At 35.3% G+C, this 27,367-nt stretch overlaps 1 protein-coding gene across 1 annotated transcript; it reads right to left on the minus strand.

Annotated features, from left to right (window-relative positions):
• Nucleotides 1-9,654: 9,654 nt before the first annotated feature.
• klhl22 (kelch-like family member 22) lies at nucleotides 9,655-27,110 on the minus strand. Its single transcript, XM_056464609.1, has 7 exons — nucleotides 26,957-27,110; nucleotides 24,443-24,729; nucleotides 21,786-22,263; nucleotides 19,432-19,841; nucleotides 18,779-18,971; nucleotides 16,856-17,089; nucleotides 9,655-13,674 (listed from the first exon to the last, which is right to left on the minus strand). The coding sequence occupies exons 2-7, from the start codon at nucleotides 24,661-24,663 to the stop codon at nucleotides 13,333-13,335; spliced, it is 1,878 nt and encodes a 625-aa protein (XP_056320584.1). The 5' UTR covers nucleotides 24,664-24,729; nucleotides 26,957-27,110; the 3' UTR covers nucleotides 9,655-13,332.
• Nucleotides 27,111-27,367: the final 257 nt, after the last annotated feature.

Here is a 27,367-nt window from a genome sequence, read left to right on the forward strand (position 1 = left end):
TACCCCACTGGCAGATTATTTAGCTTGTTTTAAGGAGAAACACTTAATTCTGACTAATAATGAAAACACAATATTTTGCTGTCAAGAAAATGCTTGTTCAAGACATTTCAAGATATTTGGACAAAAAAAAAGGAAGAAAAGCATTATTTTTTGCAATATATAATGTTTGTGAGTCAGTTTGGATGCCAATAAAGGAAGTGCATCAGTTTAATCAAACTAAAAGTCTGTCTGCTGATTTTATTTAGAATTTTTGGGTGTTTTTTTCGGCTGTGAGTGGGAAAAAAAGAGCGTTGTGATGGACCAATTGGAAATATTTCTCTATAGACTTTAATCTAAAAGGGATAGTTCACTTTAAAATGAAAATTGACCATTGTTTATTTCCTCAAGTGTTTTTTAAAAACATTTATCAGTATCTTCCATTGAACACACCAAAAAAAATTAGATATTTTGCTCAACAGAAAAAATACCCTCAAATATGTTTTAAACGAATGAGCGATGACAGGATTTTCATTTTTAGGTGAACTGTCCCTTTAAACGGACCCACAATTGACTGGTTTTCCTGGCTTTCAATGTCTATTTATTGTGTATTTGCTTTTGCTGCTACTTAATATTATTTTTGTTAAAAAAAATAAGAGAAACGTAGTGTAAAGTGCTGTCTGGAAATGGCTGAGTTGTATGACTGAAATTCTGAATGGTCAGTAAACATCTTTAAAGACACTGTGGTCGTGTTTTTTTAAGGAAATAAGCGGCTAATAAGCTGATATATGGATATATCCATCAGGTCATAAAGCAGTTGAGCTCAGGGGAAGTGAAGCAGACGGAAACATCTGTTAACGGGAGCACTTTGAAGGTGTGTGTGAAATCCTAATAATCAGTCTGCGGGTCTAGATTGGAAGGTGCTATTATTTCACTGCAAAAGCATACATAGAAACTACAGTTTCTAGTCTAAATAGCTAAAAATTCTTAAATCAGGAGGTTAAAATATTATTCTGGATGATTTATATTGGATTAAATGAAACATTAAGTTTCTAGGTATTTTGTCATTTCTAGATGTTTTCTAAATATCCAAACTTTGTTAAGTTAAAATATTATATTAAACAAAACATGTAGTTTCTAGTCTAAATATCTAAAGATTCTTTTATCAGGAAGTTAAATTATTAATTAAAATGATTTCTATTATATTAAATAAAACATTTAGGTTCTACTCAAAAAATCTCGAAATTCTTAAATCTGGAAGTTAAAATATTATTATAAATTATTTATATTAAATCAAATAAAACATTTAGTTTCTGCTCTAAATATCTAAAGATTCTTAAATCTGGAAGTTAAAATATTATTATAAATTATTTACATTAAATCAAATAAAACATTTAGTTTCTGCTCTAAATATCTCAAAATCCTTAAATCTGGAAGTTAAAATATCATTATAAATTATTTATATTAAATTAAATAAAACATTTAGTTTCTACTCTAAATATCTCAAAATTCTTAAATCTGGAAGTTAAAATATCATTATAAATTATTTATATTAAATTAAATAAAACATTTAGTTTCTAGTTTAAATATCTCAAAATTCTTAAATCTGGAAGTTAAAATATTATTATAAATTATTTATATTAAATCAAATAAAACATTTAGTTTCTACTCTAAATATCTCGAAATTCTTAAATCTGGAAGTTAAAATATTATTATAAATTATTTATATTAAATTAAATAAAACATTTAGTTTCTACTCTAAATATCTCAAAATTCTTAAATCTGGAAGTTAAAATATTATTATAAATTATTAATACTAAATCAAATAAAACATTTAGTTTCTGCTCTAAATATCTCAAAATTCTTAAATCTGGAAGTTAAAATATTATTATAAATTATTAATACTAAATCAAATAAAACATTTAGTTTCTGCTCTAAATATCTCAAAATTCTTAAATCTGGAAGTTAAAATATTATTATAAATTATTTATATTAAATCAAATAAAACATTTAGTTTCTACTCTAAATATCTCAAAATTCTTAAATCTGGAAGTTAAAATATTGTTATAAATTATTTATATTAAATCAAATAAAACATTTAGTTTCTGCTCTAAATATCTCAAAATTCTTAAATCTGGAAGTTAAAATATTATTATAAATTATTTATATTAAATCAAATAAAACATTTAGTTTCTGCTCTAAATATCTCAAAATTCTTAAATCTGGAAATTAAAATATTATTATAAATTATTTATATTAAATCAAATAAAACATTTAGTTTCTACTCTAAATATCTCGAAATTCTTAAATCTGGAAGTTAAAATATTATTATAAATTATTTATATTAAATTAAATAAAACATTTAGTTTCTACTCTAAATATCTCAAAATTCTTAAATCTGGAAGTTAAAATATTATTATAAATTATTAATACTAAATCAAATAAAACATTTAGTTTCTGCTCTAAATATCTCAAAATTCTTAAATCTGGAAGTTAAAATATCATTATAAATTATTTATATTAAATTAAATAAAACATTTAGTTTCTGCTCTAAATATCTCAAAATTCTTAAATCTGGAAGTTAAAATATTATTATAAATTATTAATACTAAATCAAATAAAACATTTAGTTTCTGCTCTAAATATCTCAAAATTCTTAAATCTGGAAGTTAAAATATTATTATAAATTATTTATATTAAATCAAATAAAACATTTAGTTTCTACTCTAAATATCTCAAAATTCTTAAATCTGGAAGTTAAAATATTGTTATAAATTATTTATATTAAATCAAATAAAACATTTAGTTTCTGCTCTAAATATCTCAAAATTCTTAAATCTGGAAGTTAAAATATTGTTATAAATTATTTATATTAAATTAAATAAAACATTTAGTTTCTAGTTTAAATATCTCAAAATTCTTAAATCTGGAAGTTAAAATATTATTATAAATTATTAATACTAAATCAAATAAAACATTTAGTTTCTGCTCTAAATATCTCAAAATTCTTAAATCTGGAAGTTAAAATATTATTATAAATTATTTATATTAAATCAAATAAAACATTTAGTTTCTGCTCTAAATATCTCAAAATTCTTAAATCTGGAAGTTAAAATATTATTATAAATTATTTATATTAAATCAAATAAAACATTTAGTTTCTGCTCTAAATATCTCAAAATTCTTAAATCTCTAAGTTAAAATATTATTATAAATTATTTATATTAAATCAAATAAAACATTTAGTTTCTACTCTAAATATCTCAAAATTCTTAAATCTGGAAGTTAAAATATTATTATAAATGATTTTTATTAAATCAAATAAAACATTTAGTTTCTGCTCTAAATATCTCGAAATTCTTAAATCTGGAAGTTAAAATATTATTATAAATGATCTTTATTAAATCAAATAAAACATTTAGTTTCTGCTCTAAATATCTCAAAATTCTTAAATCTGGAAGTTAAAATATTATTATAAATTATTTATATTAAATTAAATAAAACATTTAGTTTCTGCTCTAAATATCTCAAAATTCTTAAATCTGGAAGTTAAAATATTATTATAAATTATTTACATTAAATTAAATAAAACATTTCGTTTCTATCTGGAAGTTAAAATATCATTATAAATTATTTATATTAAATCAAATTAAATATTTAGTTTCTATATTTTATGTTGTGTATCACATATACATAATAAATATATTTAACACACACACACATATACTGTCAAAACAAACTTTTAGTTTGGATGCAATTAATCAAGCACTAATTATTATGTAAACTACTTTTGCAATAGTACTTTCACTGCCTTTTTGTGTTTTTCTTTCACTTTTTTCTGCCTTTTGTTGCCCCTAATTGGAGCCCCACCCTTCTCTGTCTGTCTACACACACATTATTTGATGCTGCAATCCTCAGGACACTAAAAGTGATGCCTTACATAACAAAGCAGCTCATATGGCCCATGAAAGAACCGTAAGAGGCGTGAAAATAGGGGGGAAGTCGGAGCTCTTTTTACCACTGCGAAAAGCAGACGGACGCTAATGGCCGCAGTCATGGATGTCAGGCACTAATGACTGCTGTAAAGGGGGAAGGAGGAGTATTCCTGTGTGTGTGTGTTTGGAGAATTAGCCAAGCTCAATTCATTACAGGCCTCTTTAGTGTCTTTTAGACAAGCTTAGCAGCAATTTGGTACTGACACACGCATACACAAATTTATAAATAGAAATCTGTACACACATGTTGCTTCACAACAACTCAGTGAATGTCCTTGAGTGGCCCAGCCAGAGCCCAGACCTAAATCCTATTGAACATCTCTGGAGAGATCTGAAAATGGCTGTACACCGTCGCTTCCCATCCAACCTGATGGAGCTTGAGAGGTACTGCAAAGAGGAATGGGCAAAAATTCCCACAGACAGGTGTGCCAAGCTTGTGGCGTCATATTCGCAAAGACTTGAAGCTCTGTAGACTCAGACTAGACATTGACACTCGTGTTCATACACACATACACAAATGTATAAACACAAACACAACTCTGTATACATGGTGACACACACACACGCATACGCACACAAACATTGAACAAAAAACAAACAAACAAACAAAAACAAACATAGGACATTCTAATAACCCAACATTGGGATACAACAACCCAGCATTTTTTTTAAAAATGCAAATATTAATAAATCAAAATTTGGGTTCATTTTTAAAACAAGATGACACTTTTTAATCCCAAAACGATGGATATATTTGACGTCATTTTAACCCAACATTGGGCTAAAACAACCCAGAATTATTTTAGAGTGTGTTTGACCCACATATCTCAGGTTAAACACATTTCATCACCCCCAAAAAAGCATTAAAGAAAGCAACATTATTAAAAATAAGCAACGGATCAACCGTTTCATTTTCATTTGTCAGAGGTACATTTAAAACTGCTGCCCCATTTCACCTATGTTATGAATATACACTCGCGGGCCAATTTATTAGGTACACCTGTCCAACTGCTCGTTAACACAAATTTCTAATCAGCCAATCACATGGCAGCAACTCAATGCATTTAGGCATGTAGACATGGTCAAGACGATCTGCTGCAGTTCAAAGCGAGCTTCAGAATGGGGAAGAAAGGGAATTTAAGTGACTTTGAACGTGGCATGGTTGTTGGTGCCAGACGGGCTGGTCTGAGTATTTCAGAAACTGCTGATCTACTGGGATTTTTTATGCACAACCATCTCTAGGGTTTACAGAGAATGGTCTGAAAAAGAGGAAATATCCAGTGAGCGGCAGTTCTGTGGGCGCAAATGCCTTGTTGATGCCAGAAATCAGAGGAGAATGGCCAGACTGGTTCTAGCTGATAGACAGGCAACAGTAACTCAACCACTCGTTACAACCGAGGTCTGCAGAAAAGCATCTCTGAACGCACAACACGTCCAACCTTGACATCGATATTCAGATGGTCGGGTCAGAATTTGGCGTCAACAACATGAAAGCATGGATCCATGTGTATCAACGGTTCAGGCTGGTGGTGGTGGTGGTGTAATGGTGTGGGGGATGTGCAGCTGACAAATCTGCAGCAACTGCGTGACGCTCTCACGTCAATATGAAGCAAAATCTCTGAGGAATATTTCCAGTACCTTGTTGAAACTATGCCACGAAGGATTAAGGCAGTTCTGAATGCAAAAGGGGGTCCAACCCGGTACTAGTAAGGTGTACCTAATAAAGTGGCCAGTAAGTGTACACACATTTTTAATTTTGTCATAAACCATCCAAATGTACTATTTTTTTTTTTATCACCGCTACATTTATACATCATGTTGACTTTTAAAAATCAACACACTGTATCTTTAATTTATCTGACTGATACGTTGATATAGACTAAAGAAGCTGTTGTTTGATTTCTGTAACTTGATTTTAATGTGCTGGATATACATGATAATCCCTTTGAGAGTATTGTCAGGGAGAAACGGAGAGAATTAAGATGCTGGAACGAGACGCTGAAAGGGATTTTATGGCAAAAATAAAGTGAGCGTAAATGTCGTTGCTGTAAAAACCCTTGAAACGATACTCTAAAAGCTCCTCTGGGTCACTTTAAAAAGACAAGCACGTGTTAATGCAGAAGGAAAGAAGATAAACCTCTGGATCAATCGTCACATTTACCAAACAGCATTTATAGAGAGCTTTCACTCTTAATTTCCTTCCTCTTCTCAGCTTCTTTAAACACTGCGATGTTTCTGTGCGAAAGCCACTCAAATGACCACAGTAAATTCTGATGTGCTTTTATATTGTCAACATGAGCATTCGTGAACTTGCGACAATGCAACCTTCTAACTATCCAGTTAAAAGCGATTCCAAAATATAAGAAGAAACACAATTATTTACAGTCTGTAAGCACTCGCTGTAAAAAGTGATTAGTTGGTCGTATATAGTAACTTATATTTGCCTGTAACTTTAAGGCCCGTGCACACCGAGACGTTTTTTGCTCGCATTTTCCGTCTACGTTTAACGCCTCGTGACTAAATAAAGGGCGTCAATGTGATCGTGCACATCAACGCGCAAAACGGCAGGCGCAAAAGCGTCATGTTTAAAAAAAACGCCACGTCAAAACCTTCTCCACCAATCAGATTGCTGAAGTTACAGTAAACAGCACTTGGACGCGCTCAAGCGCAAAACTGTCAATGCGAGCGCACATTGAAGAAGATGCCCAGAGGCGATATGAACGTGGAGCTGCTTGTTGCACTGGTGAACAATAATCATTTCTTCATCGCTAGAGCTGCTACTTGAACCATCTTTAACAACAAGCGTGTCAACTTTGTCTTCCTCTGCGTTACAAGCGGATGTCTGAAGCTTAAAGTTGTGTAGCGCCATCTAACGTCAAGGAGTGATTTTGCATACTCTTCTGCTCGACGCCAGTGAAAATCGCTTAGGTTTGAATCCGGAAAAACGTCTTGAAAAATGCTGACCATAAACACAAACGAAAAGCGTCCCGGTGTGTACGAGCCTTTACCTTGATTTGATTGTATTTCAATAATGTGCACCTTTTTGCTTTCAAACAATAATTATTGTAAAAAGCGCGATACAAATACACTTGAATTGAATAATTTAAAAGAGTGAGTAAATTGTTGCCTTAAAATTATGAAGCAAATGGAATTTAAAAAGTAAAAAATTAAGTTAAGCCAACTTAACAGTTACAAGTTCCAATGGGTTTACTTAAATTTTTTTTTAAAGTAAAATCAACGTGTCGCTTTTAACTGTCACTGTCCTGCCACCAGGATGCTTAAGCTTACATCCCTTTTTTGCAATTAAACCCTAATCAAACTATACCATGACAAACTATATATCGTTGGAAAGGTCTAATGCTGTGTTCACACCAGACGTGGTGTGCACAAATAAAATCGCGCTATTTGCGCTTAAATAGAAACATTTTGAGTTTACTCACCCTGCTGAAAAATCCAGCTTAAACCAGCCTAGACTGGTTGGCTGGTTTTAGCTGGTTGACCAGCCTAGTTTTAGAGGGGTTTTGGCCATTTCCAGGCAGGTTTCCAGCCATTTTCAGCCTGGTCTTAGCTGGCCAGGCTGGAAAATGACCAGCTAAATCCAGCTAAAACCAGCTTGACCAGCCTGGTTTAAGCTGGACATAGATGGTTTTGGCTGGTGAAGCTGGTTTTAGCTGGTCATTTTCCAACCTGACGAGCTAAGACCAGACTGGAAATGGCTGGAAACCAGCTTGGAAATGGCCAAAACCCCTCTAAAACCAGGCTGGTCAACCAGCTAAAACCAGCCAACCAGTCTAGGCTGGTTTAAGCTGTTTTTTCAGTAGGGCACTTCATTCGTGCGTCAAATTCAGTTCACAATAGACGTGGATTCAAACAGCATAGATTCGTTCGGCGCCATGTGTGAATCCACTATATTCTTTCAGAGGTGCAGCAGCTCTGTGAGTTCATCAACTCCTCCAGAAGCTATACCTGGATGATGGAAGCTTTCAGTGGTGCTTCTGACTGAGCCAAGCCCAGTTTGATGAGCTGTTGTCCAGCAAGAGGATTTCCCCCTCAGAACACCAACAACAGGTGCTGCGTTATAATCACACCCATCCGAGAGCAAGCTCCTGATTGGTTAATGCAATGCGAATGTCCGCTAAGGTTTAGATTTTCCAACTGGAGCCATTCCCAGAATTGGATACCCAGAGTCAAACGCTAAGTTCGTGCTGCTTCATTTAAGCGAATCGCGTCATTTGCGCTGCCTTATTCCTGCAAATAGTCTATTCATGTAAATAGTGCCGCAGGATGTCTATTCACGTCTTTGCATTGACTTAACATTTAAATCACTCGCGTTTGGCGCTTCATCTGCATCTGGCGTGAACGCAGCATAATATTTCTGAATACATATTTAATCACTGGTTTTGGTTATGTAGGATGGGTAATAGATTAAAATTGTGGGTTTATTTACGGTTACATTTTTAAACCATAATATTTTAGTCTAAACAAAGTAATCATGGCGAATTATATATCATTTGAAAGCTTAACATTTCTGGTTTTCATATATTGCGACTGATTTTTGATGGACATTAACGAGGGACAGTTATTTATTAATTTGCAACAAAAAAACTCAGAGTTGTAAAGCATTACTTTGCTACAGCAATCCACATGTCAGTAGTTTTACTGTATTAAGACGTTTTGTAAAGGCTAAATTCAAATCAAATACTATAAAATTACCATACTAATTTAGATTTTTATATCTGCTTTAAAATATTGTCAAAAATATGAAAAAAGCGTATGTATGCATGTAACACAAACTTGATTTTAATGTGCTGGATATACACGATAATCCCTGTCAGAGAGAGAGAGAGAGAGAGAGAAAGAGAGAGAATTAAGATGCTGGAATGAGATGCTGAAAGGGGGTGAGCGTAAATGTTGTTGCTGTAAAAACCTTTGAAACAGTGCTCTAAAAGCTTCTCGGGGTCACTTTGGATACTCATCAGAGTGGTAAAGTATTACTTTGCTACAGCAATCCACATGTAAATAAAAAAGAAATTGTTTAGAGTTTTTTTTAAGAGGCCAAATTTAAATCGAATGCCATCAAACTTCCTGTATTAGTTTAAATGTTTATGCCTACTTTAAAAATATTGTATAAAATGTGAAAAATACGGTTCATATGTCTGAAAACATAGGGGGCACCCTTTTATGATCAGCAATGAAACCTGGTGGTCATGTTTGGTACTGCGGCCAAACTAAATTTTACAGACAGCTCATTTTTTTGAGATAACTTCAAATTTAGAATATAATCTGTTCAGATATTTGGGTTTGATTTTCTGCAAATCAAATTGGGTTCTGCAAAATACATATTTTATGTAATACATTAGGAATATGCATTGATTGTTTAATTTTTATTCAACTTTTGAAACATTTATTTTTACTTCAGCTACAATCTAACATCTGTCTTCTTTAAAATCAGAAAAAACGTAAATGTGTGCACCAAAGTGTTGAAGCATTCAAGGGTAAAGTGTCAAATTCATTTGTTCCAAAAGCGGGGCAAAAATTAAGGAGATAAGGCAATGGGTTTACTCACTTAAAAAAATTAATAAAGTAAATTAACTAATCACTTTATACAGTGCAAAACCATGAAGGTAGAATGTATATTTATACAACTCTGAGTCAAATACAATGAGTATCCAATACAAAAATGTTCTATTCTGCATATCCTTTTATTAAAAAATAAGAAAATTAATGATTACATTTTCTGATTTTAACATTCAACAGGGTCAAAAAGATCCAACTTAAAGAGGCAATACGTTTCATACAATGAAGGCAGAAAATAATTTAAGCTAAAAACAAAGGAAGAAGTGCTTATTTAAGTGCATGACATTCAGTTTTGAAGAAAACAGAACTTTTTACATAGCAAAAGTCATCAGATGTGTTAAAAGAGCTCAACTAACTCGCATAGATTTTGCCATTTTTAGTAAATTTCTGTTTGGAGCAATACAACATAATATTTATATATAATCTCAGTAATATCAGTAATTCAGCATTCAGTGCAGCAGTCGGCAACCTTTCTGACATTAAGTGGAATTTTAATTAAGTGCTATTTGAATACATTTATATTGGCAATAATCACTTTCCCAATCTGTTTCCCATCTTTTAATAATTATATGGGGGCAAAGATGAGATGTTTCATCCTGTTGTCCAAAACAAATGAAATTTCCTTTGTGTAATAATAAAAATATGCAAGTGACATAAAAGCTATTAAATGCCAGTAAAGTGCCTACTTTATTTATTCAAATAACATCTGTAAAACAAATCGAGCATACGAGATATGAAATCAAGACTCATTTAATGTCTGGAAGACAAATATAAAGACTGAAAATGACAATTATTAAGTATTCTGTGGCCAAAATGTGAAACTGTCCTTAAATAGATTTTAAAATGCCATCCTTGTTGTAAATATGCCTGAGAAGACACGACTTATACTGCATGATATTCTGTAAAACATGGTAAATGTACGATTATTATTTTTTCTTCAATGGAAGTCAATGGTTACAGGTTTTCAGCTCTCATCAAAATATCTTCTATAGTAGAAAAAAAGAAACGTATAATAGTTTGGAACCAATAGACAATCTGGAAATCATGAAAAATTAATAAATGATTTTTTTATTGTTCTGAAAAATGTGAAATGTATGAAAATAAACTACATTTAAAGTTGTATTTGGATGCTTGAAAACGACTATGGTTCAGTTATTATTTTTGCAGTTATTATATTTTGCAGCTCAACTGGAGTGTTCATATCAGACTCTAACTTAAACATCTAAAATATGAACAATATTTACTGTATATACATATTCATTCATTCATTTTTCCTTCAGCTTAGTCCCTTTATTTATTAAGGGTCGCCACAGCAGAATGAACCACCAACTTATCCAGCATATGTTTAACACAGCGTATGCCCTTCCAGCTGCAACCCTGTGCTGGGAAACATCCATACACACTTATTCACACACACACTCATACACTACGGCCAATTTAATTTATTCAATTCACTTATAGTGAATGTTTTTGGACTGTGGGGAAAGCGGAGAACCAGGAGGAAACCCACACCAACACAACACAAAACATGCAGACTCCACACAGAAATGCCAACTGGCCCTGCAGGGACTCGAACCAGCGACTTTCTTGCTGTGAGGTGACAGTGCTAACCAATGAGCCACCCCTAATAAATTTCCTCGGCTCCATTTTCACTCTGAAGGTTGCCAACCACTGAACACTGAATCCTGTTCAACACTTCTGTCTTTCTGAAAAACGTTATTGCACTAAATTCAAATCTCTTAATAAAAAAAGGCATTGGACTTACCAAAACACATCTGTAAAATAAAGGCACTGTCAACAAAATCAAATCGCCCGCATTTGTAAAGTGCATGAACAGTGTTTGCATCCCCGTCTCCCATAAGTCTGAACGAAGATTTGGATGTAAAGACAAAACGAAACAAAACAAAAAAAGAGTCAGTACAATTAACCCACAAACAGGAAAAAGAGATAATTGGAGATAATCTAAACCCAAACATTTCCAACTAACCTTTAGCTACAGTGGTGGAAACCAGGGGCGTAGCAACCGGGGGGTGACGGGGGGGATCCGTCCCCCTCACTTTTAGAGACAGACTATTTAAAAGCAGGTGATTAATAATTATATGAACGTATGATCTCATATAGCTGTCCCCCCCACTTTTAAAATGTCCGCTACGCCCCTGGTGGCAACAATTATTACAACACTTATAATACAATTAAAGGTGCAGTATGTAAGTTTGACACCCAGTGGTTGAATTAGGTATTGCACTCCTGGATCGAAACAAACACAAGCGCAGGTTGCCAGATTGAGGAGCAAAAGGACCAAGTCTAACGATCGAGCCTAGAGGCTGATTTAAATCATGTTCTATATAAAAGCAACGGCACATGATGGAAGGAATATTCTCCATACTAAAAAGGCTGGTTAAATATAATTGCCTAAACTGGCAGTGGATGGGTTAAAATAACCAAAACAAAGACAGCATTCCAGCACAAAGCAGAATATCTGACTTGTTTTTCAGATAAACAAGAATGTTCACTTAGCATGTTTCTTAACTGTCTGCAAATATATTATGGTATTTTTATGCCTTAAAAGAATCAAAATCTTACATACAGCACTTTTAATAGCAAGAACTAAGTGTGAAAACTGATATGTGACCACAAAACCAGTCTAGCTTTGTAATAACCTCGGCCACCACTGCACATGCACGAAGACACACGATAGCTATGTTCTCATCCACCTATTTGTGTGCGCATTTTGGAGTATCGCATAAAAAATTGCTTAATGGGATCGCCTAGATGTGTGTGCCTTTTGAGAATGCACATAAGAAATGTATGCGCACAACTGAGTAGAATAAACAACTTATCCAATAAGATAAAAATTTGACGGAAGCTACAACGGAAGCACATTTACTGAATAAATTCCAGCATGCGCATCAAAAAAGTCATGTGATTTTGTTTTAACCCCTGCAGACCCTGTGTCCATTGCATGCCAGCCCTGGTTTTTTATGGTTCCTGAGCACTTCATCTAATTTAAAGCCTGCAGTCCATGAGAGTTGACGATTGTCATCCAATCAAATGGGAGTAAGGCTCGGCATGTTGTAATTAGAAAATATCCGCTACACTGAAAAGCAGCATGCCATCACTTTACTCCAGACACAGGCGTAAGCCACATTCACAATGTTTTTAATCAGATTTATTGATATGCTTGCCAATATTTCATAGATTGTATGTTAAAAAAAGAGCGATTACTTACTTACTTACTCCCAGGGCCATTTATATCGAAGCTGATATTTAGCCGCACAATTTTGGTGTTTCGTAACATCTAGTTTTTATGAGGGGGGTTGCTAGTTCAACGCTCAACCACACAACCTGGAGGACCAGGACATACACACATACACTATGGACAATTAAGCATACCCAATTAACCTACAGCATACCTTTAGACTGTGGGGGAAACCGGAGCGCCCGGAGGAAACCCACGTGAGCAGGGGGAGAACATGCAAACTCCACACAGAAATGCCAACTGACCCAGCGGAGGCTTGAACCAGCGACCTTCTTGCTGTGAGGCTTCTCCTTTTTGACTCATTGGATGGAAACGCTACTTTATTCGCCAACATTTTATGCAATATTCCAAACGTAATTCGCATCTTTGAATGGAAACACAGCTACTGTTTTTCAATACAAAATAACCGGACTAAAACACCCCCAAAACATGACCCGTTCAAGATCAGTGGAATTTCAAACGCTCTCCAAGGTCATAAAGCCTGTAATTCCCTCACTTTGCGCTACCTGAGTTGCGCTAATGCCATTAGTCTTCGCTGGAGTTGTCCGAGTCATCCCAGTCCACCTCTTCCCATGATGCTTTGGCTCTTTGCTCCCAGCTGTGAGCCTGAGCCATTGCTGCTCGAGGCAAAAGCAGCACACAGGCTGAAAGGCCAGATACGCGGTCCTCCAAAGCCGTGCCGCTCTCCCATCGGTCCTCGTCCGCATGATAAACGTGGACATACTTCATTCGACTTCCTTTATCGTGCGAACGTCCACCCAGAATGTAGATGCGACCATTGAGGACGGCCATACCGGGCTCTCCATGTCCTGCTGGTAGCGGACTAACCACTGACCACACATCTGCTGTTGGGTTATAACACGCCACCTTGACATATAGAAAGATACTTCTACTTAAACACTGCAGTCAATAGAGCAAACCTAGTGTGCTGCTTTGCTGTCTACAACTGCATATGGACATCTTAAAAGGGAGAATGCTAACCAATCACCGTTAATCATTATGTGATATATTTATTTGTAGCTAAGTCTATTTCAGATAAGAAATCAGCAATTCTGTGAGTTTTGTGTTTACCAGGAGGCATATAAACAATAGACAATATTAATTAAGATTGAGATTATTGTTTACATTGTAGGGGTGTCACGATTCTCCAAATCCTCGATTCGATTACATTTTCGATTCTAAAGTCACGATTCGATTCTCGATTTTTAACAAAAAAATTTTTTAAAGCACAAGCTATGCCATTTTAAGACATATATGCAATATAATAACATCTGACCTTTGTTCACTGAATGTACACTAAATGTGCACTGCTAAGACCTTTAATAACGTTCTGCTTCACATTATTGTACATGGTGGGCATCACCGTAGCTGTGAGATGCGTTCTACATGGCATTTCGTAGCGCGGTTCTAGCACGTTAATTAAATGCTGAAAACCGGAGTTTTCTATCACTGAATAAGGTCGCATGTCCGCGGCTATAAATACTCCTATCGCGCTTGTAATTGCCTTTGCACGTGTTGAGTTGCTTGGAAGTTTTATTCCAAATGAAGACGGGAGAGTAGTTTGTGTTACACTTGTCGGTTTAACAGATACATCTATGTTTTTGAGGTGCCTGCGGAGATGCCCAACCATGTTAGTCGTGCTGCCAGTGGAATAATGTGGTATATGCACATTGCAGAGCTTGCAAACTGTGTTTTTTCTGTCGACAACACGAACGTTGTCAACATAACTCACTGGAAATCCAAAATACTTCCACACCGGCGACTTCAGTGAAAGAGGAGGGGGTTCAATTTCTTTCGATGGGTCTCCTGCGTCTGCAGTTGCCATGCTGTCTCGTGGCTGTTGTAGCTGTTAGGTTGACGCGCATGCGTGAGTTTTTTTCCGCTTGGCAAGTCAAGCTGCTGCTGACGTGACATAGGGGCGGGGCAGCATCGACGATTCCATTTTTTGATTCGATAATCGAAATTAAGCATGAATTTCGATCGATTTCGATTAAAAATCGAAATCGTGACACCCTTATTACATTGTGTACTGTCATATATGTCATATGAATTGTATTTCAAACCAGATCGCTGAGTGACAGTGAAGATATTACTATATATTGTAGCAACGCCTCCACCTTTACCTTTAAAACGACTCTCATGTTTATAATGATATTCATTAGGTGTAGATTCATTTAAGGTCATGATATCATCTTGTTTAATGCAGGTTTTCTGTTAAACAGAGCACATCTAACTTTAATCCGAGTTTTATCTTTTGCTTATCTATATTTTATAATTGATGAACATTCATTTGATTATAAATAAGCATGCTAACCAACCAACGGCAATCATTAAATGATATTTTATAGGAAATTTATCTGTAGCCAAATTTATTTCACATCTGCAAATTGTTTTGTACAGTCTTGTGTGGTCTTGTGCGTGCATATATACATTAGCCGATATATATTTAGACTGAGATGTATTGTTTACATTGTACACTGTTATATACAGCACTACTATGTCAAATGAACTGTATTGAAAACCAGATCGCTAAGTGAAAGTGAATACATCACTATATATTGTTGCAACGCCTCCACCTTTACCTTTAAGATGAGTCTCATGTTTATAATGATATCCATTTAAAGGTCATATTATCATCTGGTTTCGTTCAGGTTTCTGTTAAACAGAGTACATCTAATGCCGAGCTCACACTGCATGATTTTCAAAGTAGTCGGATGTTTTCACACTGCATCACTATCTGGGCTAGCGTTCCGTCGGTGCTTTGTTTACACTGCGAGATGTATCGGCGACAGGGTGGTTCACACTGCATGACTTTAAAATAGGAAGAATCGCCGACAACTTTGTCCAAACTACGTTTCGCAACCAAACACATGTGAGAAGACATGGAAACAACGCGAGATCACGTAATATATATCTTTTTATTAAGTACATAATGAGAAAGAAGCCTTTAGTGGGGTAGAAAATGTATTTATTTTGCTCACCTGGCTTTGAAGGGAGCCATTTCTCTTAAACTTTTTCTATTTTTCGACCTGGTTGTGCGTATTGCTAAGATAACACGGATATCTCACGGATGTCGGCGATTTATAGTGATTCTCTCAGATCGCGTCTTTTATAGTTCATACTGTGTGATTGTTATTGGCATGAACAAGCACCGATTTTCCTGTGATTTCAGGCATTTGTCGGCGATTTCTCTAAACCCGTCGCAGAGTCTGAACTCGGCATAACTTTAATCCGAGTTTTATCTTTTGTTTATCTATATTTTTTATTAGCTGAACAGTAATTTGATTATGATCTCTTAAAGGCTTTGGGAGTGTTTCATATACATAGGTTTAGACACAGTCTCTATGTTGTAACACCTAGGTGGCTCTTTGTGCTGGTGCTATCTCCGGTGGATCGTCCTTCAGCAGTGACGTTTGCATTACACTGATCTGTATTCAATTCAACTGAACTTCGACAGTGGTATTGGTATTAAACTGCAATAAAGCTCAAGACTTCAAGCATGTGGCACTGTTATGAACACCACTGCAAATATTATTAAAAACAACTCTAAAATTTGTAATGAATTTGCACAGTATTTTGAAATGCTAACGATACATAGGCCTGTCACGATAAGGAATTTTTGTTGTATTGTCACAGAAATTGTTGCGATAAGCGATATAGTTGCCATTTTGAGATAATTTTTTTATCACTGATTATTATATAATGCAAATAGCCATAAACACTTTACAATACTTATCATTCTTAAGGTTATTTAGATTCTATAATATGATGTGAAAAAGGTAAATGTCCTATTATATATACTATTAAATGTCCTATTAGGTAATTATCCAATTAAAAACACTGAGGTAGAACGTAAACGTCAATGTAAAATGGCTTTAAAGGTATTTGTGAATTTGTAAATATATATTGCAATGGCAAAAATGATTGAGGTCATCTCCACGTATTGCAAGATAAGTCGATATATTGATTACTGAGACAGGCCAATATCAATTATCACGATATACTGAATTATGGAAAATTGGCATATGTTTAACAGCAGGTGGAGTACCTTCAGTACGTCTCTTCTGTATCCGCAGCTATCGTTGCTTCCGCCCATGACGTAAGCCCGTCCATTGAGGGATGCCATGCCATGCCAGGCTCGCTCCACTGGACCCTCGGCACACACACTCCAGTGATTACTGCCAGGGTCATAACAGTACGTCTCCTTCAGATACGCCATTCCCCGCCGGCCACAGGATATGTAGATCTTCCCATCAATCACTGCGCCAGCATGAGCATAGACCTGCAGACACAGCCATGCAGAGCGTCAACAAACAGTTAAATAGCAAAATTATGAGCCATACTGGTAAATTAGTATTCTTTTATCGAATATAATAAATGCGTTTAATAGAGTAAAGACATTTTCACAGTATTTTCTATTATATATATTTTTTCTGGATAAAATCTGGATAAAGTGTGGCTGGAATAAAAGTGTTTTTTAATTTTTTCTAATACAATTATAGAGGACAATATTATTTGCCCCTTTTTTGATTGGCTAGTCAACAAGCCACTGTTATTCAATGACATTACTAATTAACCTAACTTTTCCTAGCTAACTTAATTAACCTAGTTAAGCTTTTAAGTGTCAATTTAAGCTGAATACTAATGTCTTGAAAAATATCTAGTCAAATATTATGTACTGTCATCATGGCAAAAATGACAGAAATTAATTATTAGAAATAAGCTACTAATTATTTTATTAGATTTATTTATAAAATGTATTTTTTTTTGTTGTGTCTAAAAATGTGTTGAAAATTCTCTTTGTTAAACATCACTTGGAAATTCTTTGAAAAAATAAATAAAATTTCACAGGGATGGTAATTTCAACTTGCTCGACTTATTGTTATTATTATTTTTAATAAGTCTGATCAACAATGCTTGATTTATATGACCAAAAGTATAATAAAAACATAAACATTGTGAGAAATAAGTCACATAACTCACTTACACATCTGCAGTGGTCACTTTGTGTAACATTGGACTGCTAGTTGACTCAACTCAAAAATTGTATAGTAACCTTTTTTGAATTGACTCAACTTTCAACCCAAATACTGTACTTGACTTGATTTAAGCTAAGTAAACTTAAAAATATCCTGAAGCTGGTTGCCTTAAAATTTTAAGTTGAATCAACTTTATTTATATATATATATATATATATATATATATATATATATATATATATATATATATATATATATATATATATATATATATATATATATATACACACACACACATATATACATATACATACACACACACATATATACATAAACATATATACACACACACACACACACACACATACACATATATATATATATATATATATATACATATACATATATACATACACATATACATTTATATCAGCTGGTGTTTGGTGTGCGGTTTGGTGCAAAATGGCTGCTGTCACGTCATCCAGGTGGATGCTGCACACTGGTGGTGGATGAGAAGTGCTCAGAAAAGCACATATATAAATGTAAGGAATTATTATTATTATTATCCACGCTGACATTTCTCTCCTTGGGTTTTAGGTTTTGGAAAGGGAAAAAAATTCCACCACCCCGTCCAAACTTTTAGGATACTGAGTATCAGATTTGCACAATCCATATGCACAACGCTTTGGCTTGTTTCCCTCGCTCGAAAGCTTGACAGACCTCCTGTGCGTAGTTACGCTTGCTAAGCCACGATTGGTGTGTGGCGGTTTTCAGGTGTGGCTTAGCGAAGGGTCAATTTACTTTACAGAAATGAGGAATTACATTTGTTGTAAACGAGATGCAAATGCAAAAATGTCACAATCAGCAATTAATAATTTGTAATAACTTTGTAATAAAAATAATAATCTGTTATTATCTATTATCTAAGGTTGGCATTTCTACTGATAACCATCATAACCAGCAACAGTGCATTTTCCTTCAGAAAGCCTGACCTCTCGTTTGAGCGTCGCCATGAACTCCCATGTGTTGGTCTGTGGGTTGTACCGCTCCACACAGTCCAGCTCATTGGTGTAGTCTCGTCCTCCAATGGCGTAGATGTATTTATCGACCACACAGACGCAATGATCCGCGTGCTGCTGCCGGAGAGACTCCACTGTACACCAGCTGTTTTGGCGGGGATCGTACCTTCATGAGAGAGCGATCATGACAAAACTAATACTGGTCAATAATATCATGATTGAAATGATATGATTAAAAAGTCAATGACAAATTGAAGTTTACAATGTGTATTTTGCTTTATTTGCAAATGTTTTATTTATTATTTCAGTTCTGCGCATAATTTGCACCTTTAAATTGAAATATAGCTATTGTGAATACAGTTAAAGTCAAAATTATTCGCCCTCCAGTCAATTTTTTATAATTCAATTTCCTGAACAGATTCAGGAGTTTTTCACAGTATTTCCTATAATCTTTTTTCTTCTGGAGAAAGTCTTATTGGTTTTATTTCGGCTAGAATGAAAGCTTTAACAAAATCTTGACAAATATCTAGTCAAACATGATGTGCTGTCATCATGGCAAAATAAAAGAAATCCGTTATTAGAAATGAGTTATTAAAATGAATGAGTGAACGTTGATCTTGACTCACCTCCAGCATCGAGCTTCAGCCCGGAAGCCGCTGGTGTTTTTGTCTCCGCCGATTAAATACACAAAGTCATTGAGCACAGCGATGCCCATGTTGGACATGCGAGGAGCGCGCTCTGCCGCCAGGCTCCGCCACTCGCTCCAGGACGGGTGAAAGACCTGAAAGCGCTCTTCGTTGTCCACCAGCGCACTCGACGCATACATGCCACCGAATCCCACAATGCACTGGGAGCTGCAGCGGGGCTGAGTGAGCGGGGTTTGCATCACCGGCTGCCAAAGCTCCTGACTGTGGTAACGCAGGGCAGCAGCCACCGAGTCCCGCAGTGGGCACTGCTTTAACCGACTGTGCAAACGCTGCAACACATGCTTCTCCATCAGACAGAAGCGCACCGCCTCCAACATCCGTAGCGGGTCCTGGAGAACAACCCCATTCATTCAAACATTTAAAACTTCTCAAATCAGAAAGCATTAAAATTTTGTGGCAGTTTTTCAGTAAAATTATTCATTAATTGGTTTTGCAGTCCTTTTTAAATACTCATCTTGATGATAATAATAAGTAATACTTGGATACATCTTTTATTATGAGCATGCTTTATACTTTTCATTAGAAAGTTTAATCTATACCAGGGCTTGGCAAACTCAGTCCTGGAGGGCCGGTGTCCTGCAGTTTAGCTCTAACTCTAATCAAACACACCTGCTTATAGATTTCTAGTGATCTGAAGACACTGATTAGCATGTTCAGGTGTGTTTAAATGGTGTTGGAGCAAAACTGTGCAGGACACCGGCCCTCCAGGACCGAGTTTGCCCACCCCTGATCTATACGTAATCCTGATTAATTCTTAATTAAGCAAAAACTAGTACATCCCCCTTTAAAAATGTATTTTTTTTTTATCCATTTCTCAGTGAATTTAGCCAATATTTGTGGTGCATTTTAACAACGCTGTTTTATTAAACATTTCTATCTATAAAAACAAGAGTTTGGTCACATAACATCTTTAAGAATATAAAGAAAAAAGAACTACAAACTACAACATTTCAACTAAATTACATATTTTTTAAATATATTTTCACTTTCAATATATTCATTTGGTAGTACAAATTTTTTGAGCTTTCTTTTTTATTATTATTAGATTAGTTCTAGTTTTTGGCTTTGCTACTAACTAATTTTATGTACAATCACTGGCCACTTTATTAGGTACACCTTACTGGTACCGGGTTGGACCCACTTTTGCCTTCAGAACTGCCTTAATCCTTCGTGGCATAGATTCAACAAGCTACTGGAAATATTTCTCAGGGATTTTGCTCCATATTGACATGATAGCATCACACAGTTGCTGCAGATTTGTCGGCTGCACATCCATAATGTGAATCCCCTGTTCCACCACATCCCAAAGGTGCTCTATTGGATTGAGTTCTGCTGACTGTGGAGGCCATTTGAGTAACGTGAACTCATTGTCATGTTCAAGAAACCAGTCTGAGATGATTTTGGCTTTATGACATGGTGCGTTATCCTGCTGGAAGTAGCCATCAGAAGATGGAGAAACTGTGGTCATAAAGGGATGGACATGGTCAGCAACAATACTCAGGTGGGCTGTGGCGTTGAAACGATGCTCAATTGGTACTAATGGGCCAAAAATGTGCCAAGAAAATATCCCCACACCATTACACCACCACCACCAGTCTGAACCGTGGATACAATGCAGGATGGATCCATGCTTTCATGTTGTTGAAGCCAAATTCTGACCCTACAATCCTACCATCAGCATAAATCAAGACTCATCAGACCAGGCAACGTTTCTCCAATCTTCTATTGTCCAGTTTTGGTGATCCTGTGTGAATTGTAGCCTCAGTTTCCTGTTCTTAGCTGACAGGAGTGGCACCCGGTGTGATCTTCTGCTGCTGTAGCCCATCTCCCTCAAGGTTGGACATGTTGTGCGTTCAGAGATGCTCTTCTGCAGACCTCGGTTGTAACGAGTGCTTATTTGAGTTACTGTTGCCTTTCTGTCAGCTGGAACCAGTCTGGCCATTCTCCTCTGACTTCTGGCATCAACAAGGCATTTGCACCCACAGAACTGCCGCTCACTGGATATTTTCTCTTTTTCAGACCATTCTCAATCATGTGATTGGCTGTTTAGAAATTTGCGTTAACAAGCAGTTGAACAGGTGTACCTAATAAAGTGGCCAGCGAGTGTATATGCACAAATATATTATTGTCAAGCTTCTTATAAAAAAATTTTAAACACAAAATATACATATTTATCATTTTCAGCATGTTTAAAAATGATTACAAACCAGATATTTCAAATCAGTTAGGTAGTGTATCTCTAAGCACATCCAGACCATTCCAGTGTTTCTCACCTGTAAGCAAACCTGGTCCTTCTCCACCTGTTCGGGAGTGTAATGGTAGTGCAGAGCGGCTTCATACACCTCGTTCTCCGAGTCCACTTCCAGCTCATTACTAGAAAGCACACTCAGTACCTTTTCTGCAGGCAGTTTCCGATACACTGGCGTGCGTGAGAACGTCTGGATGTTCTTCAGCAGATATGAGCGAATCTTTTCCCCCAGCTGATGGAGCCCGTAGATGTCAGCCAGCTTCTCCACCTCCAAAATGTTGTCATCATCCAGCCAGGAGAAAAGGAAGTCGCAGCAGAAGCCGATCACGTCCTGGACCTGCAGCAGCGTGGCGGCACACAGCACCTCCTGCACCGTGTCCAGGTCCAGCTCCAGCTCCGAGGTGTAGATGAAGTCCAGCAGCTTCATCATGGCCGTGTACGAGACTCCATGAACAGGGATCTCAGTCTGCTGCATCTCCCGCAAACCACCTGCAAACATGCCCCTGAACATGCAGACGAGACAATCGGTCAAGTAAAATTCAAGTAAAAAAAAAAAGATTCATTTCATTAACTTGGTAGTTTTTTGCTGATATATCTTAATGATAATAATAATACTTAGACTATTAATATTAACTGTAAATTATTAGTGCTTGGCAAAAATAAACAACAATTAATGTTAGGACTGCATCCATACATCTCTGCAATGACTCAAATCACTTATTAATAAAGTCATCTGGAATGCAAAAGAAAGCGTTCTTGCAGGACTCCCAGAGTTCATCAAGACTCTTTGGATTCATCTTCAATGCCTCCTCCTTCATTAATGCTCAATGATGTTCATGTCTGGTGACTGGGCTGGCCAATCCTGGAGCACCTTGACCTTGTTTGCTTTCAGGAACTTTGATATGGAGGCTGAAGTATAAGAAGGAGCGCTATCCTGCTGAAGAATTTGCCCTCTCCTGTGGTTTGTAATGTAATGGGCAGCACAAATGTCTTGATACCTCAGGCTGTTGATGTTGCCATCCACTCTGCTGATCACTCGCACGACTCCATACTAATTGTAACCCCAAACCATGATTTTTCCTTCACCAAACTTGACTGATTTCTGTGAGAATCTTGGGTCCATGCAGGTTCCAGTAGGTCTACTACAGTATTTGTGATGATTGGGATGCAGCTCAACAGATGATTCAGCAGAGAAATCGACCTTCTGCCACTTATTATTTGTTATTATTTATTGCTCTTACAACTGGGATCGACAACAAGACTTTTGTCAGGTATGGTATGTATATGATGCAAATTATATATACACATTTAAATCTCTATGTATTATAATAGTTTTGTACAGTTTTGTTTCTATGTATGAGTGTGCATCACATATAAATAATAAATAAAATACACACATATGTTATGTCAAAACAAACTTTTATTTTGGATGTGATTAATCACAATTAATCTTTGCCCAGCACTAAAATTAATTATCAATTTATTCCAAAATTAAATGAATGTATAGAGTGATCAGCATTAGCACATTAAACTGATCACAGGAGACACTACAGACATTTATAATGTTACTATTAAATTTATTTTGATTTGAATTAAATTAATTTATCAAAAACAAAGTATGAAGCAGCACATCATGCAAATCATAAAATAATAGATTCTGAATAAGGACCACATGCTAATAGTTCAGCTTTGCCATGACAAAATTATAGTATATTTTAAAATATGTTAAACAAGAAAAAATGAATGTCTGAAATTGAAAAAAATGTTTTACATAATAATTACTGTGTTTACTGCTTATAAGAATTAAAAATCCCACCTCCTACAGATCTCTTTTTTAATATTTTCTTTTCTATAGGATCCTTTACAATAATATATTTGTGAATATACATTACATTAGTCAGCCAAAACTGGAACTAATCTAACAAAAAACTTAAGATCATAGTCCAAAAATTAGTACTGCTAAATTAATGTTAGGGGAAAATATTAAATACAATTATAATAAACAGGAAAAATCAGGAGAAACATAAAAATATATACAATTTAGTAATTCTGTAGTTCATAATTGTATTTTGCAATAACTAGTTTAAATTTAAATCTACTATTTTTTTATTCCTAAATATGTCAGGTGACCAAACTCTTATTTTAATCTTTAATAAAACTGTTCTGTTTATCATTACAAATTACTGGCTATATTCACTGACAAGTGGACATATACCTTTTTATATATTTACTTACTCCCATGGCCATTTATATCAAAGTTAATATTTAGCCGCACCATGTTGGTGTTTCATAACATCTAGTTTTTATGAGGTGAGTTGTTAGCCCAACGCTCGACTCCCAATCTGGAGGACCAGGACATACACACATACACTACAGAGAATTTAGTTTATTCAATTCACCTATAGTGCATGTCTTTGGACAGTGGGGGAAACCGGAGCATCCGGAGGAAACCCATGCCAACACTGGAGAACATGCAAACTCTACACAGAAATGTCAACTGACCCAGCTGGGACTCGAACCAGCGATCGTCTTGCTGTAAGGCGACAGTGCTACCCACTGTGCCACCGAGTCATATATATAATCTTAATACATGTACATAAATGAAGCCAGTTAAACATAATATGCTTTAAAAAACATTCAAAAGTCTCAGCATTCCTAATATTTAAGGACTGTCATGCATACCTAAAATAGTCACACGATGCCGCCAGGAGAATTCGGTGAGCCTGGATGGGTTTTCCTTCCACCAAGAGCACCACGTCAAACAGAATCCCCCCTTGTCGCAGCATCAGCAGCCCATCTAACAGGCCCTGTGAGTGGGCATTGCTGTGATATTTCTGCTTGGCACAGGGCTGACCAGAACGGACGGCCCCTCCAGCCGTGCAGGAGACCAAATCATCAGCCATCTTGACACAATAATGCAAACAGAAAGTGAACCTGCTCACATTTTTGTTTGCAATTCCACACCAGTGCTAAATAAAAGAATGGAGAGAAATTAGAAAACACATAAAACTGATGATGATGTACAAACTAAATACAGCAAGCATTCATAACACTAAGGCAAAGTTGGTTTTATATTCGCACATTCATTCAATGACAACTTGTGATATGCTCCCTACGTTGTGTACCATGGTACTTTGAATATTTGGCCTGAAATCACACGTAATTATGACTTCCAAACAATAGCAGCACTATTTATTTGACGGTGAAAAATGTTGTACTTTGATTGTCATTAGCTGCTAATATGATTTCCAAATTTGCAAAGAATATTTTTCTGAAACTATATTAAGGAGAGAGTCTGAATGTGTGAATATTAAATCAGATTTACCTCAATATAACACCACCAAGAAAACTGGAAGACAAACTGTCATGTACAGTAAACAAAGTCACTGAGGTAAAGTTGGTTTTATATTCGCACATTCTGACTTTCTCCTTAATACAGGGTATTTACAGAACCAGAGAGTGAAATTCAATACCTTTTAAGATCTTTTTTAAGACACTTTCCATATATTTTAAGACCTCATTGCCACTTCAGGTTTTAACCAGTAAAATTGGTGACAACTAACAGAAAGTTAACAGAAAGTTAACAGAAAGGCGTCTAAAGAAAAGCTGGAATAACATGTTGTCTCAGTTGCTACAGTAAACAAAGCAAGGTGATGTCAAATCTAGCAGGATTTTATCGATTTCATAAACTGCACAGCTTAAAAATGTCTAGAAAAGATATTTTTCAGTATCTTTCTGGTAGCGATCATGCTCTCGATCTTATCGTTTTTGTGTTATATTGTAAATACTTTTTTACAAAAAAAGACAATACCAAGACTTAATATAGTCCATGCTGAAATTTCAGCCATTGTTGAATCTCTTAAATTTATTAAGAATAATAAGAATAATACGTTTCTTAAAGCTTATGATATTTTTCTTAATGATTGAGGCATTGTATAGATATTTTTCTCTCTCTCCTTCCTAACTTTTGTCTGTATTTTCTCTTCAATGCAGTGATGCGTTCAATAAAAAATTAAATAAATAATAATAATAAAAAACACACACAGCATCGCATAATTGGAAGATTAAACTTAGGCAAACTTCATCATACAACCAGAAATTGTATAATCCAAAATTATACAAAATTCACGACTATGTAAAATAGCATTTAAGACTTTTTAATACTTTTTAAGGGCCTTAAATTTCTCTGAAATGGTTAATCCATTTTTAATACTTCTTAAGACCCCAGGAACACCCTGTAATAAATAGAGGTAAAGTTAGTTTTATATCTGGATATTCAGACATTCTCCTTAATAACATTATTTCAGAAAAGTATTCTTTGCAAATTCTAAATAGGGAAATCATACAAGCAGCCAATCACTATTATTATTAGGATATTACTATATCCTATTTACTATGACCCTTTATGTGAAGCTGCTTTGACACAATCTACATTGTATAAGCGCTATACAAATAAAGGTGAATTGAATTGAATATTAAATATTGAATATTAAAGTACAACATTGTTCACAGTCAATTAGATAGTGTTAATGTTGTTTTGAAGTCACACTTGCATGCTAATTCCCATCGAATATTCAAAGTAACATGGTAAACAATATAGAGACTTCTAAATGAACGAATGAGCAAATATAAAACCAACTTTACCTCTATCTGTAATAATATGTCTATTAAAGTACAACCTTGCACACAGGTAGTTAAATTCTGCTAATGTTGTTTTGAAGTCTTACTTACATGCGAATTCAGACAGAATATTCAACGTAGCGTGGTAAACGATTTAGGAAACGTGTCACTGTTAAAAAATTAACGAATGTGTGATTAAAAAATACAACTTTACCTCAAAACCAAAGTCGTGACAGTCTCACAAAGAAATGTTAATAATGATGTTAATCATAAATTACAATTTATACAATTAATTGTCTTAAAAGAACCGCGTTTTTAATTGACATCAGGCCTTTTCACTTTTACTTTCACATTTTAAGATTTGATCATGTTTCGATGTAAACACTGGCTTGCGTTTATTCCTCCGGTGAATTAAAGTAACATTCGCAGAAAGTAACGACAACAAAGATTCAGTATGATGTATTTAGCTGACAGCAGCGTGTGGTCGTTATATAAACTAGTACAGTACATGTTGTGAGTTTGTGTGTGATGTTGTGTGTGTGTGTGTGAATTCTGCAACACTGTCGCTGCACTTACCAGAAATGCTCTGACGGCGGAAACAAGCTGTTTGATGACTGCAAACACTCGATGATAATGATGAATATGAATATGGATATGAAAACGATGAAGACGTTGCAGGATGTTTTGATTTTTGAACGCCAACCGAGTTTCCTCGTGATGTCACGGCAGCGCTTCCGGTGTGCGGAGCAAAACAGAGCATGACGTCATCGGGTGCTGTCAAATGAAAAGCGTGTGAGGGCTACTTCTCTGCAGCGTTGGTTAAATTACAGTAATATATTAATAGTGATATAATATATATCGGTAACACTTTACAATAACAGTATATAAATAATGATGTGTGTAAACTTATTATGGACTAATGATGATTTAATGCATGTGCTAATCATGAACTAACTTTAACTTCAACATGAGTCACATGAGTTTCAT

This window comes from Danio aesculapii, chromosome 8 (assembly GCF_903798145.1).
Source record: "Danio aesculapii chromosome 8, fDanAes4.1, whole genome shotgun sequence".
NCBI classification, from domain to species: domain Eukaryota; kingdom Metazoa; phylum Chordata; class Actinopteri; order Cypriniformes; family Danionidae; genus Danio; species Danio aesculapii.